The 12151-nt window shown below is 36.1% G+C and overlaps 2 protein-coding genes across 3 annotated transcripts; one reads left to right on the top strand and one right to left on the bottom strand.

The window, feature by feature from the left end:
• Positions 1-1068: 1068 nt before the first annotated feature.
• Positions 1069-4548, top strand: LOC130969422 (ras-related protein Rab7-like). Its single transcript, XM_057895132.1, has 7 exons — positions 1069-1327; positions 1656-1682; positions 1841-1940; positions 2710-2856; positions 2963-3043; positions 3202-3347; positions 4271-4548. The coding sequence occupies exons 1-7, from the start codon at positions 1275-1277 to the stop codon at positions 4335-4337; spliced, it is 621 nt and encodes a 206-aa protein (XP_057751115.1). The 5' UTR covers positions 1069-1274; the 3' UTR covers positions 4338-4548.
• Positions 4549-5195: 647 nt separating this feature from the next.
• Positions 5196-11427, bottom strand: LOC130969421 (SWI/SNF complex subunit SWI3D). Of its 2 annotated transcripts, none has more exons than XM_057895131.1 (8): positions 10801-11427; positions 9837-10372; positions 8456-9106; positions 7938-8095; positions 7102-7838; positions 6711-6901; positions 6178-6624; positions 5196-5519 (listed from the first exon to the last, which is right to left on the bottom strand). In XM_057895131.1, the coding sequence occupies exons 1-7, from the start codon at positions 11273-11275 to the stop codon at positions 6250-6252; spliced, it is 3123 nt and encodes a 1040-aa protein (XP_057751114.1). In that variant the 5' UTR covers positions 11276-11427; the 3' UTR covers positions 5196-5519; positions 6178-6249. The 2 variants fall into 2 exon arrangements, with proteins under 2 accessions (XP_057751114.1, XP_057751113.1); XM_057895130.1 differs by having other exon boundaries at positions 5196-5507.
• Positions 11428-12151: the final 724 nt, after the last annotated feature.

Below are 12151 nucleotides of genomic sequence, written 5' to 3'. Positions count from 1 at the left end.
TTTTATAATTAAATTTAACTAAGTTACACAAATTTAACAAAAAAATATATGTGCATGTATCACTTTTTTTGTATTTTTCAACACAATCTTTTATTAAAAAGTACAAAATTTTATTAATATAGTACATAAATTTTTATGAACAATACAAAAAAATTTATACATAAAACATTTTATCAATATAACATAATTTTTTTACATAACACAAAATTTTTTATTTATAACATAACTTTTGTTGTGAAAACTTAGGTACAATTAATTTTATGTGAAATTGATAATTAAAAATCATTAAAAATTTTGAATAATTTAATTAAATTATTATCTAAAGCTCTCAATTATCAATTTCACATCAAATTAACTACAACTAAATTTTCACCAATATTTATACATGACACATAAATTTGCATAACTCATGCGAAGTTACTTAATCGCATAGTTTTCTTGTCCGAAAAATGCACAATAGACTTTATCTGGCTGGTTAATTTGGTTATGGAAGTGGTGGGTGTGTTATCCTGGGTAGACCAATATGTGGGACAGTTTTTTTTTTGTCAGAGTTGTTGATGAAAAATCGGACCCAACGATTTCCTCTTTCAGCTTTCCCTGAGCAAATCGGAGGGTCCGTTTTGCATGAAGAGGAGACAAGGAAATCGGACCCTGCGACTTGTACATGTAGGTAGTTTATTTTTATAATCCTTGAAGGTAATCGCATGATCCGTTTTGGTTGTTAAAAAAAATTTGGTCCTAGGTCCGATTTATTTGTGCATATAAAGCTCTCCTCCCCTCCATAACACCGTCCAGCACCAACAACCCCTCCATAACTAAATTAATTTCCGACTTTATCTACATAATTTGTTAATTAGCTCGTTTCGTGTTCTTAGGTCTTTCAAGTTACAACAGTGAACTGCAGAAATAGATTAGGGCAAAAAAAAAAGAGAAAGTTGGAAATTTGTACTAATTTGTAATTTGCCATTTAAGTGAAGTTTATTTATTAAATTAGTGTGTGAATCAGCTACAGCTGTCAGCAGGGGAATATTCTTCTCAATATTAGAAGAAAAAAAAAATAAAAAAGAAGAAGAAAAAAGATTGGGGGTTGTGTTGTGTGTGTGCTTTGATTTGAGGAGGACTAGAAAGCTCGCACCAAGTCTCAACTCTCAACGCAACTGCTTTGCTGAGACTCTCAACAGAAAGCGGTTACACCTTTTTCCGATCTCTCTAACAGAACAACAACAACAAAAAGCGGTTACACTTTTTTTTTCCCGATCGGTGAAAAAGTAACCATGCCTTCCAGAAGAAGAACTCTATTGAAGGTCATCATTCTCGGTGACAGCGGGTAAGTTACTTTTCGATTCCAGTCTTTCTTCTTTGTTGCAATCATGATTTCTCTGCAGATCTTTGCTTTAACCTTCACGATTTCCGTTTTTCTGCCACCTACTTAGCTCAATTCGATCGAATTTTTTTTCTCCCTAGGATCTTGTATTTTTGTCGCTTTCTGCTGCGGAAATTGCCTTTTGTTTTCAACTCTTTTTCTTGATGCATACGCACGATTGGTTGATACTGGAAAGAAATTTTCACTATATTTGATCGTGATTTGAATCATATGTGCACTTTCAATCTTGGTAGCAGCTTGCGTTTATGTAACACTGTTTGTGCTGTTGCAGGGTAGGGAAGACATCTTTGATGAATCAGTATCCTTTGGTATTTGGTTCTTCAAATTCATTCGTCCTTGCTTTCTTTTTTTTACGCGATTTGTTTGGTATAGTTTAGCGCTGTACCAAGGGGTTACATATTGAATTTCGGTTGAGTAGACTTAAAAGCATGCATTTCCCTAACAAATATAATTTAGATATGTGAATAAGAAGTTTAGCAACCAGTACAAGGCAACCATTGGAGCGGACTTTTTAACAAAGGAGGTGCAATTTGAAGATAGGCTTTTCACCTTGCAGGTTTGTGAACGGTACTCAGTTGTGCTTTTTTTTTTTTGGTGCATGTGTGTGTGCTTGACCATATCCATATGCATAAGCTGGATAATTAGGTAAGGTGGCGAATCTCGGGGATATATCTGACTAGTTGCTTGAAAAATGCTATGTGTTGGACTATTAATTTATCTGATACTACTTAGATTTTTCTGTATTTTATATGTTATATTTCATAATACATACTGATTTTAGGTAAAGAACTTAGGCTGCAACTCTCTAAGTGAACGAAGTTGGATATGTTGTTTCTGAGTGATATCAGCTTGTGGAAAAGAAACACTTAGTTGGAAATGCATAACATATTTACCCCAGACTCTTACCATTTGTGATGATTTCTCTGATTAAGATTCTTTCCTTGTTGTACCTTTAATATTAGAAAGCCTAAGCCTTAAAGTGTATCAGTTGATGTCTTTGAAACCTATTGGTTCTTGTCTTCCTGATGTCTTTGAAAATGGGATCGTGATTGTATCAGTTGGTACTGTTTCCTATTGTGTCTCAGAAATTGTTTTTCATCATATGACACATTTCGATGAGGCACATACATGTGATTAGATATAATGATCTCACTCTTGGAGTGCTATCTGATACATCTATGTAACTTTGTCATATAAATAATGCTTGGACTCTTATCTACATACATGATACAACAATTCTCTTGTTATCTCTTGAAAGTTTTAAGCTACAACAGTTGTCAAGTTTTACTATTCTTTATTCTTATTTTAATATTTGCTCCTTGCAGATTTGGGATACAGCTGGTCAGGAAAGATTCCAAAGCCTAGGAGTTGCTTTCTACCGTGGGGCTGATTGCTGTGTTCTTGTATATGATGTTAATTCAATGAAATCATTCGACAACCTTAACAACTGGAGGGAGGAATTTCTGATTCAGGTAGGCCTGCGTTCCTCTTGCTGGACATATTTCTCAGTCTTATCTATTATCACAAGCAATGTCTAAGTGATTTTTCAAATGTTAAGCTGTGCAATAATTTTTTCAGGCTAGTCCTTCCGATCCAGAGAATTTTCCTTTTGTTGTTATAGGAAACAAGGTAGATATTGATGGTGGAAACAGTAGAGTGGTACGTTTTCTCTTTCCTAGAGTTGGCTGTTTTCCATGTTTCTTTTCTTTCCGTCAAATGTTTGATTGGCTCAGATGTGTTCATACTCATAAAATACCTGAAATATACTGCTGGACAGCTGAACTACTTAACACAAGAAAGTGATTGTGTCACTGCAGGTTTCGGAAAAGAAGGCTCGGGCTTGGTGTGCATCAAAAGGAAATATCCCATATTTTGAGACATCTGCCAAGGAAGGTATTAACGTTGAAGAAGCATTCCAGTGCATAGCCAAGAATGCCCTGAAAAGTGGGGAAGAAGAGGAATTGTAAGTTCTCAAATGTTATCTCTCTTCTTCTTTAGTGTATGTGAACAAATGCAGGCACAAATACATTTAGAATCCCTGATTATAGCATCAGTTGATTGGTTGGGGGAACATACTATAATTCCGTTGGTGTTTTAGCTCACAAGAGCCATGTTGTCTCTCACTCTCTTCAAAGGGGAAGATCTATAAATGATGATTATGGAAACAATTACAAACCATTACTGACATAATAATAATAATAATAAGGCGGGCATCCTTGGATAGTTGACTATTATTAAACCTTGAAGTTACATTAGATAGTACCACCGCACTTTAAAGTTACATTGGATATAGTGGTTCCAGTTTATATAATCATACCCTGCAAATGAGTATAACCATTTTTTTAAGTTAGCTCTTCGATTCATTTTTTTCTTGATTTAGTTACCAGATATTAGGCTGTGTTCAGTTCTGAGAACAGAACAAGACAGGATACTGAGAACAAGACACAAATGACAAGGACACAAAAATGAGTGTTGTATTTTGTTTGATGATAAATTAAATATAAGAAAGAATAAATTATGAAAGTCTAATTTAATCATTTTTTCCTTGCAAAAAATTTTAGGAAGAATAATATAAAGATAAAAAATATAATTATGTAAAGTTGATAGATAATAAAAGAAGAAATGAAAAAATAAATTGTCGTTTTTTAGTATCTTAGTGTCTTTCTTGTCAGGAAATATACTAATTCAATGACTCTAGACATAATGTTTGTGTCCATGTCTCATTTGCCAAATATGATTGTGTCTTTATCTCAGTATCCCGTGTCTGGAAACAAACATGGCCTTATAGATCTCGTATATAATTTGGAAAAACTGAGATAATCCGATATGTTATTGATTTCGCGTCTTGACCGAAGCTCTGATTGTGGTAAGTTTGTTTTATTGTAGATACCTACCCGACACAATTGATGTTGGAACCAGCAGTCAGCAACGGGCAACAGGTTGTGAATGCTGAGATATAGACTTGTTTTCAATACAATAAAATTTGTCTGTGTTAGCTATTTCTGGTGTCTGAGGCTTCATTGTACATTGGTGTTTGCTCAAAAACATATTGGTCAAGACCTATTTGCATGGTGCCTGTTTGATCGGATTAATTTTTCACCTTGTATGTCATTCCATTATTGTGACAGGCTTGCACGGCTAAGATAATCCTCCAGTTATGAATACTTGATTGCTTATTTTTCTTATTAGATACAATCGCCCAGAGTTCAACGAATCAAGGATAATAATATGATTTTTCCTCGATCACTAGTTGATAATTGTTATTTCATATAGTTTAAAACATTGTTCAAATTAGATGGGTAAAGACATGGTTTATAGAAAAAAAATAAATTGTCGTTGTGACTCGGTTGAGGCATGATCAGTAATTACCCGTTGATTGAAATTCGCCAAGCATGATTTTGGGCTTTTGGCACCAGGATTGCGGCTGAATCATAATTAGCTATCAGAAATTCAGAATGAACAAATGTGAGGACACACACACATGTATTATATAAGGTGCGCCTTAGGATTTGATAAAATTTTTACACACATCTAAAACATAATCTAAATTTGGTTCGCTCTATCATGTTTGAGCTTTGGCAATTCCACTGAACTTAGGTCAAGGAAAAACAGAACCTAATGTTTGCCCGTCTGAGAGTAACCAAAATATTTAAGTACACCCTTTAAAATACGTCTTCAAAACCGCTTAAAGGGGGAGATTCCTTAATTTTCAAAGTTCGGTTGGGAAGCGGATTTGGATAAAAGAGAATGGTAAAACGAGCAGCATTGCCTTGCCAACTTGTTGACATATTCTTTAGTAAAGTCGCCCAAATTTCCATATGCTGCTCCTAACCAATAATGAAATAGTAAATAGCATTTTTAAGTTACAGGGATTGAACGCACCAGTTTTGCAAAACTATCCACTTGTTCAAGTTATCAAACCATCCTCAAAACTACAAAACCAATTGCCCTCTACAAATTCAAATATATATCATATCACTAAATATTTCATCCTCTCATTTCTAGCCACTCATTATATATAGAAAAGATGAGCCTACAACAATGCACTATTGTGGTCACTGAGCTCCCAATAGCTGTCAATTTAGAGTTAGTCCTCACCAGCACTTGACCTTCGTCAAATTGACTGCATCAAATACTGATCATTAGTTAATAATGCAAGCAAGAGCAACTAATCTCTAGAAAGTAGCAAGATTAGAACCAAATAAGCAACTAGAGCAGCAAACAAGCCATTTGGGGCTGTCAAATAAATTAACAAGCACAGAAGGATAAACCAACCAGTTGCTCTGGCATTTTATAAGGATAAACTAAACCAGCACAGAAGGTGGAAGGAGAATGGATCAAACACATTTTTTACAATAAAGAAAAAGTAGTTTGCAATGAAGCACTGGTTAGCCATTCATTCATTCATTCCTCTCGTAGTCTATCATAATCAGATTTATTAAATGGAATCATACTTAGAAGAATGGGGAGCTGAGGACAATGCTGGGCAAAGAAAACAAAATCTGGTTGTAAATATCCCCAATATACCAGAGTGAAAAACAGGTTGAAAGAAGAGCAATCTATGTGTAAAAAGCATGATTTCTATCAATTGAAATAGGATTTTATGTATTCTTAACTAGGAATATTTGATATCATGTATATTCTCAAGTTGTGTTGCATATGTTCATTCTAATTCCATTGCAGTTCCTAGTTCTGGTCTGTCTGCTTAACTATACACAGAATTTATCTTAATATATGTCATCATTCATTTGATGAAGGATATGAACCATGACAAAATCAAAATGTTTACTCACATTGTCAAAGTGGTGGCAGGTGATCAGTAAGTAAGACGACTATAACTATTTTCTTCCATATGTAGTCTACATTTATTTTGTCCCAACAGACGAAAGTTTTTCCTGGCTCGGTGGCCGAACTGCATTTCCTGCTGCAGTTGCAGATGCTAATGGGTTTGGAATGGTAGCAGCTGCCGTGCTAAAAGGTCGAGGAATTGGTGGTCTTTGGGGATTCATCATCATTTGTGGTCTTGGGAGCGAGTTTGCAAAATTCATAGGAATTCTATTGGCTGGCAAGTTTGGTGGTGCACCTCTAGATGAGGAAGGTGGTATACCAAGCCGGGAAGCAATTATCATAGCACGCTCATGGAAAAGCTTATGCCGTGATCGCTCCAAATGTTCCCTTACCCTCATTACTAAGTTCTCCATATCGCTGAAAAAAGCCAACTTTGCTTGCAACTTATGCAACTGCAAGTTGATGAAAATCACAAACAAAGTCAACGAATCAGCACATATAAATACAATGCAATGAACCTTACAAGCAAAGAGATTACCTGCTTTTCTATCAATGAAGAAGCAAGTTCTCGGATTTGGTCCTCTTCCTCATTTGCTAGAATTTTTGCCTTTACTGCTGCTGCAGCAAGTGTTGTGACTGCAGCACATTTTACTTTCTCAAAATTGTTATGATCTTTCTTCTCCGTCCTATCGTCTTCTCCTTTTGCACCATTCTCTGTTTGATCTTTGCCTGTCATCATATGAAGGTTATATTCGTTTTCATTAACTGATATATTTATGACGCACCCAAAATAAAAAATAAAGAGACAAAAAAAAAAACTCATACTGAATTAGACCTTTGTTTCTACATACACCCCTTATTAATTTACAAATAACCACTGCATTCGTTTTTCTTCTAAATGTGTCTGGATGTTGGAAAAAAGGACAGACCTGCTTTTGTGCCATTTTCAGCACCAGAAATTGATCCAACTGGATGTGAAGGAGACATCATATCCACATCATTTTCTTTCCCATTATGTTCGGTTGAAACTGAAGCACATGGTGGCTGAGATTCACTTTTCTCTGGCAGCTCAACATCCATTACGGAGTCTTTCTTTTGCAGAGTGTCACCAGCAGAACTTGAAGATAGCGTTTGTGACTTGTCCTTGTCTGAGGGAACAGAATCAGACACAACATCAGTATTCTTTGTTTTCTCTACTGGTTCTGGATGGTTTCCTGCAAGATTAGCTTTAACAGACTGCCGAAGACCATTCTTGTCCGACAGACACAAGTCCGAAGCAGGCATGTCCTTTGTTTCCACTTCTGAATGGAACAGTTCTTTATTCAAACTTCGCTCTTGTAGCTCCTCAGAACTAGGTGGATTTTCAGCCTTGGATGTTGAACCACCAGAATCATGCAGAGTGGATGGTGCTTGATCATTGGGTAGCTTCGAATTGCTGGAGCCATTACCATTGTCAAGCCCACCCTCATGGTTGATAATAGCTTGCTCCTTTGAAGTATTTGATTTTTCCAAGTCTCCATTTTCAGAAGCTAGCTGTTTCTTATCTTCTGGAACATTATCTTCAATTTCCATGTTGTTGTGATCATTCGGTAAATCTTTGTCCTCTGAGATTGGTTTATCCTGCTTTGCATTTATCCCATCCTGGCCTTCCTCATTTTTAGAATCCCTATGACAATATTGGGTACAAAGTTGTAAGTCCCAACCAATCATAAATGGAATAGTTATGGAATTTCCAAAAGTGCACACTTTCCATAACATCACATACCTCGTAGTTGGTTCCTTATTATCTGGTTGATCTCCCAGAATAAAAGAATTCCTCGCAGCAAGCTCAGTGCCAGGAGAATTTCCCAAAATGGATTTTAAGGCGGTATGAGCTGAAGCAACAGCCACATCAGGACCCACCAGGCGTGCGAGGAAAGCTGCCTGTAGAAAGAAAAAGCATGACATCAATGCATAAGACTGAACATTGACAAGGAGACACATACATGAGAAGAAGGAAAGGAAGTAGAAGCATAGTATTAGTTAAGCAGTAACGAATAGTATATAAGAAAAAAAATTAAATACTAGCAAGTTAGTTGTTACTTATCATGCAAGCAATAGATATAACAGTATAAAACAAGATGATAGCAACAACATATACAGAAAACTATAAAAATTAATTTTAAATCATTTTTTTGAACTGATAAGACTTTAAATAAATAATTCAGACCAAGTTCTTGTTGACTGTCCAAAAACATGGGAATTGGAAATGCAATTGTTCATACACTCAAGCATTTAACTTACCAATGCCATGACAGGATTACCAACTTCAGCAAATGAAGATGGGCCTTCAGGTTCAGGAGAATAACCAACAGCTACAAATGCTTCCTTGAGAGCAATCAGGGCACAGTCATTGCCTTCTTCTGGACAAATTTTGACTTTATTGGCATCTTCTGATTTAGAAGTTCCCTCACAGGTTTTCTCACCCACACCATCCTCTTGATTCGGAATCTCCTGATCTACTTTTGCCTTAACCTCTTCAGACTTAGAAGCTTCACCATGGCCTTCGGTATTATCACCAGTGTTATTCTCATTACATTCAGAAGCATCTTTATTTGCAGATGCATCATTGTTAGTTGCAGCTGGATCTGCTGTTTCTTTACAACTGGTTTCAACATCATCTTTACAATCCATAAAGGCATCCTCAATAGGCATTTGAACAAAGTGCAAAATGCATTGAGCTTTTGATTTTGTGCCAACGTGCTCTGCAATTTCGTTCCAATTTTCTTTATACAGTTCTAGTGCTTCAAGAAGCAAGAGGGTTTCCTGATCAGTCCATTTTCCACCACTAACTCCTGCAACTTCAGCTGGTTCCATGAGTATAAAATCCGATGAGGACATCCCGGAGCCAAACTTTCTATTACTAAAGCAGTCGGAACATAGATCAAAATCTGCCTGTCAGACACATCACACAACTGATGAAATATATAACATGAAACAAAGATGCAAATAAATAATCATCAATGGAACAAGCATTCCAACAATGTATGTTTGATAAATCAACTAAAAGTTAAAATAGTTAAACCAACTAGTTGCAAACTAAACGAAAATCATTATGCCAACAAAAAACCTACATGAATAAGGACATTCTAAATCTGCAAACACCAGGCCTAATGCATTCTCTTCTAAGTTAGCCAGTATTGAACAGGTCACTGAGTTGATTTTTCAGAACTATTGAATATGATGTTCGTAACATATTAACTTCTGCTTATGCTTCCGCCACTGATAGATGTTACTATAGGGCACTTAATGAACAAATATTTTGAGAGATCTAATTCAATTCAGGTAAGATTAAAATTGGTTCTGTACCATAAACCCACAAGGTATCTGAAATCTGACACAATATATCCGCTGCAGAGATGACAAATAGAAGTTACCAAATAAGATTTCTAGAAGCAAAACATGTTAAAATTTTTACTCAGATGGTAGGAAATGCAACTACACTAAACAATGTACATTACCCTGTGTTTCTACAAGAACATCAAGCTTCGAAGAACACCATATTTGAGAAGTACAGTAGGAACTATAAATTAAATATATCTAGTTAAGGTTAGGCAAATGAAAAAGTCCTTCATGAACCACTTAATTACAAACTTCAATGACTAACTCAAAGTCAGATAACAACCTGCTTCTGGCAATGGTAACGCTTGCGGGAACAATCAGCCGAACAAGAGTTGCAATGATACTCAAGCATCTCAACTGCTGGCCCCTCTTGTTTCACCAATTCTTCAGCAATTGCAGACTCCGGAAACAAGCCAGAGGTCGTAGCTTGAGTCATTAGGCTAGCCTTTTGAACAACAGGCGGACACAATTGGTGCATTCCAAAATAGTACAATTTTTCAAGCAAGGAATTCCTTTCCGCCTCCCCATCATCACTTGTACTGGCATCAGCAGAACCCATAGATGGGAAAGGGTGGTAATTAATTAGACCCCAATAATCCAAAAACTCCATTATCTCTTGCCTAGAATCCAAGTCTCCAACATTAATCTCTGACAAATCTTTCACTTCTATTTGTGTGTTGGGATTTGCATGAAACTTCTTCATTACCCAATTCCTTATCTCCATGTATATATCAGGAGTACGACTTTCAGTTTTGCCATTAAAGAAAGAAGGCATCATAAACTTTTCAATTGGATGAATATCAGTCCATGAAAACCAACCTGAAACTCAATGCCAAATGTGAAAGGATAAATCATAAGTCAAACTAAACATTGAAAATTTATTTTGAGAAGAAACCCGCTCAGCTTGCCTAACTCAAATTTCTGAATTCAGAATAACACATTCAATTTCCTCGCCTTCTTCAACCAAATATACAAACTAAGGATAACATAATACAACAATTGCAGGTACCAATAGAACTAAAGAAAAAAAAATCAAAATGCAAAATGGTTGAAAGTAAAATGCCAATTGACAGAGTCTATCATATCTTCAAACGCCAGTTAAGCTGAATCACTCATTTCAAGAGACCGAAGTGAACAATTATCACATGAAGTAAGATAAAGAATGTGTCATGTACAATTCACAACATTGAAACCATAAAATTTAAGTCCCAAAGCTAAACAAGAACAAATTAGGAACAAATCCTCACCGCAATGACTCGGAACGACATGAGAATCAGTTCCACGAGATCTGATAGCTTCGAACGCAGCTTCCATCGAAGCTTCCAGAGACTCCCGCTCGCTCGCCTTCCTGATCTCCTCAGCCAGCGCCACCGCGTCCGCGCCTAAACCGCGCTCCGAGTGCTTCACAGCCGGCGGAGCAGAAGCAGAAGCAGCGGCAGAACCGGGCGCGGAAGACGACGCAGCGGCGGCGGAGGCGGGGATTTGACGCGCCCTAGTGAGAGGACCATTGTGGTGAAGGGGAGGAGTGTGGTGGTGGAGAGGTGAGGGCTTGTCGCGAGTGACGCGCTTGGAAGGCGTGGAGGAGGAGGAATTTCCGGAGAGGGAGCTGGCCTTGCGCTTCTGAGCTCCGGCACGGCGGCGCGTGGATGTAGGCTCAGATGCGGGTGAATCGGCGGAGGCGGAAGGAGGTGGAGGTGCGGCATCGCGGCGTTTCTCCTCCATTGGAAGCGAGAAATTGGGGGTTTGGGTTGGTTTGTGTTGTCTTCTTTGAGTGTTCTCAATCTCGAGAGATATACGTCATCGCATCAAACGAAAATTTGATATTTCCACTTTTCTCCATATTGCCTTGCCCCTAACCGCTTCTCCCCTTTGCCCTTTCTTTCTCTCCCTCCCTCCTCGCTCAAAGCTAGGAGTTTATATTAAATCACTATTATTACAATGTAAAATCATTTTTTAGACTAAATTATGTTTTTGTCCAGTAAATTTTAAAGTTGTCCTAGCATTTGAATCGTTCCTAACGTTTTAAAATTGATTTAATGTTGTCTTGTTATTAGGAATCTGTTAATGAAATTGACAGCGAAATAAAATTGAGACGATTTTAAAATGTTAGGGACTTAAATAAGATAAAAATATTGCGAACAAAAACGATACATAAAAATAAATTTTAATTTTATCCTTCAATAATATTAATCTTTTTACAATACATAGTTATTCAATTATTTTATAATCACATCTAAGTAAATTACACTTAATCACATTATTTTATTATAAATAATTTTTTTTATAATTTTACTTTTAAAAATTTTTACTCATCATAGTACATTAATTTGTGGAAAAAAATGATACATATACAATAAAGTAATGTGATTCTAGTTATTTACAAATATTTCATGATGAGTAAAAATCTTTAAGAGTAGAATTATAAAAAATAAATTTATTTAGAATCAAAATAATGTGATTAAGTGTAATTAACTTAAATGTGATTAAAAATAATTGAATAACTATGTACCATAAAAAATTTACATTAATGAAGGATAAAATTAAAATTTATTTATATGTATCTTTTTTGTTTCAAACGTTTTCGTCTTATTTAAGTCC

The sequence above is a fragment of the Arachis stenosperma genome, chromosome 3 (genome assembly GCF_014773155.1).
Source record: "Arachis stenosperma cultivar V10309 chromosome 3, arast.V10309.gnm1.PFL2, whole genome shotgun sequence".
Classification (NCBI taxonomy): Eukaryota; Viridiplantae; Streptophyta; class Magnoliopsida; order Fabales; family Fabaceae; genus Arachis; species Arachis stenosperma.
The sequence above is the reverse complement of the archived record's forward strand: the minus strand, read 5'-3'. Positions and strand labels throughout refer to the sequence as shown.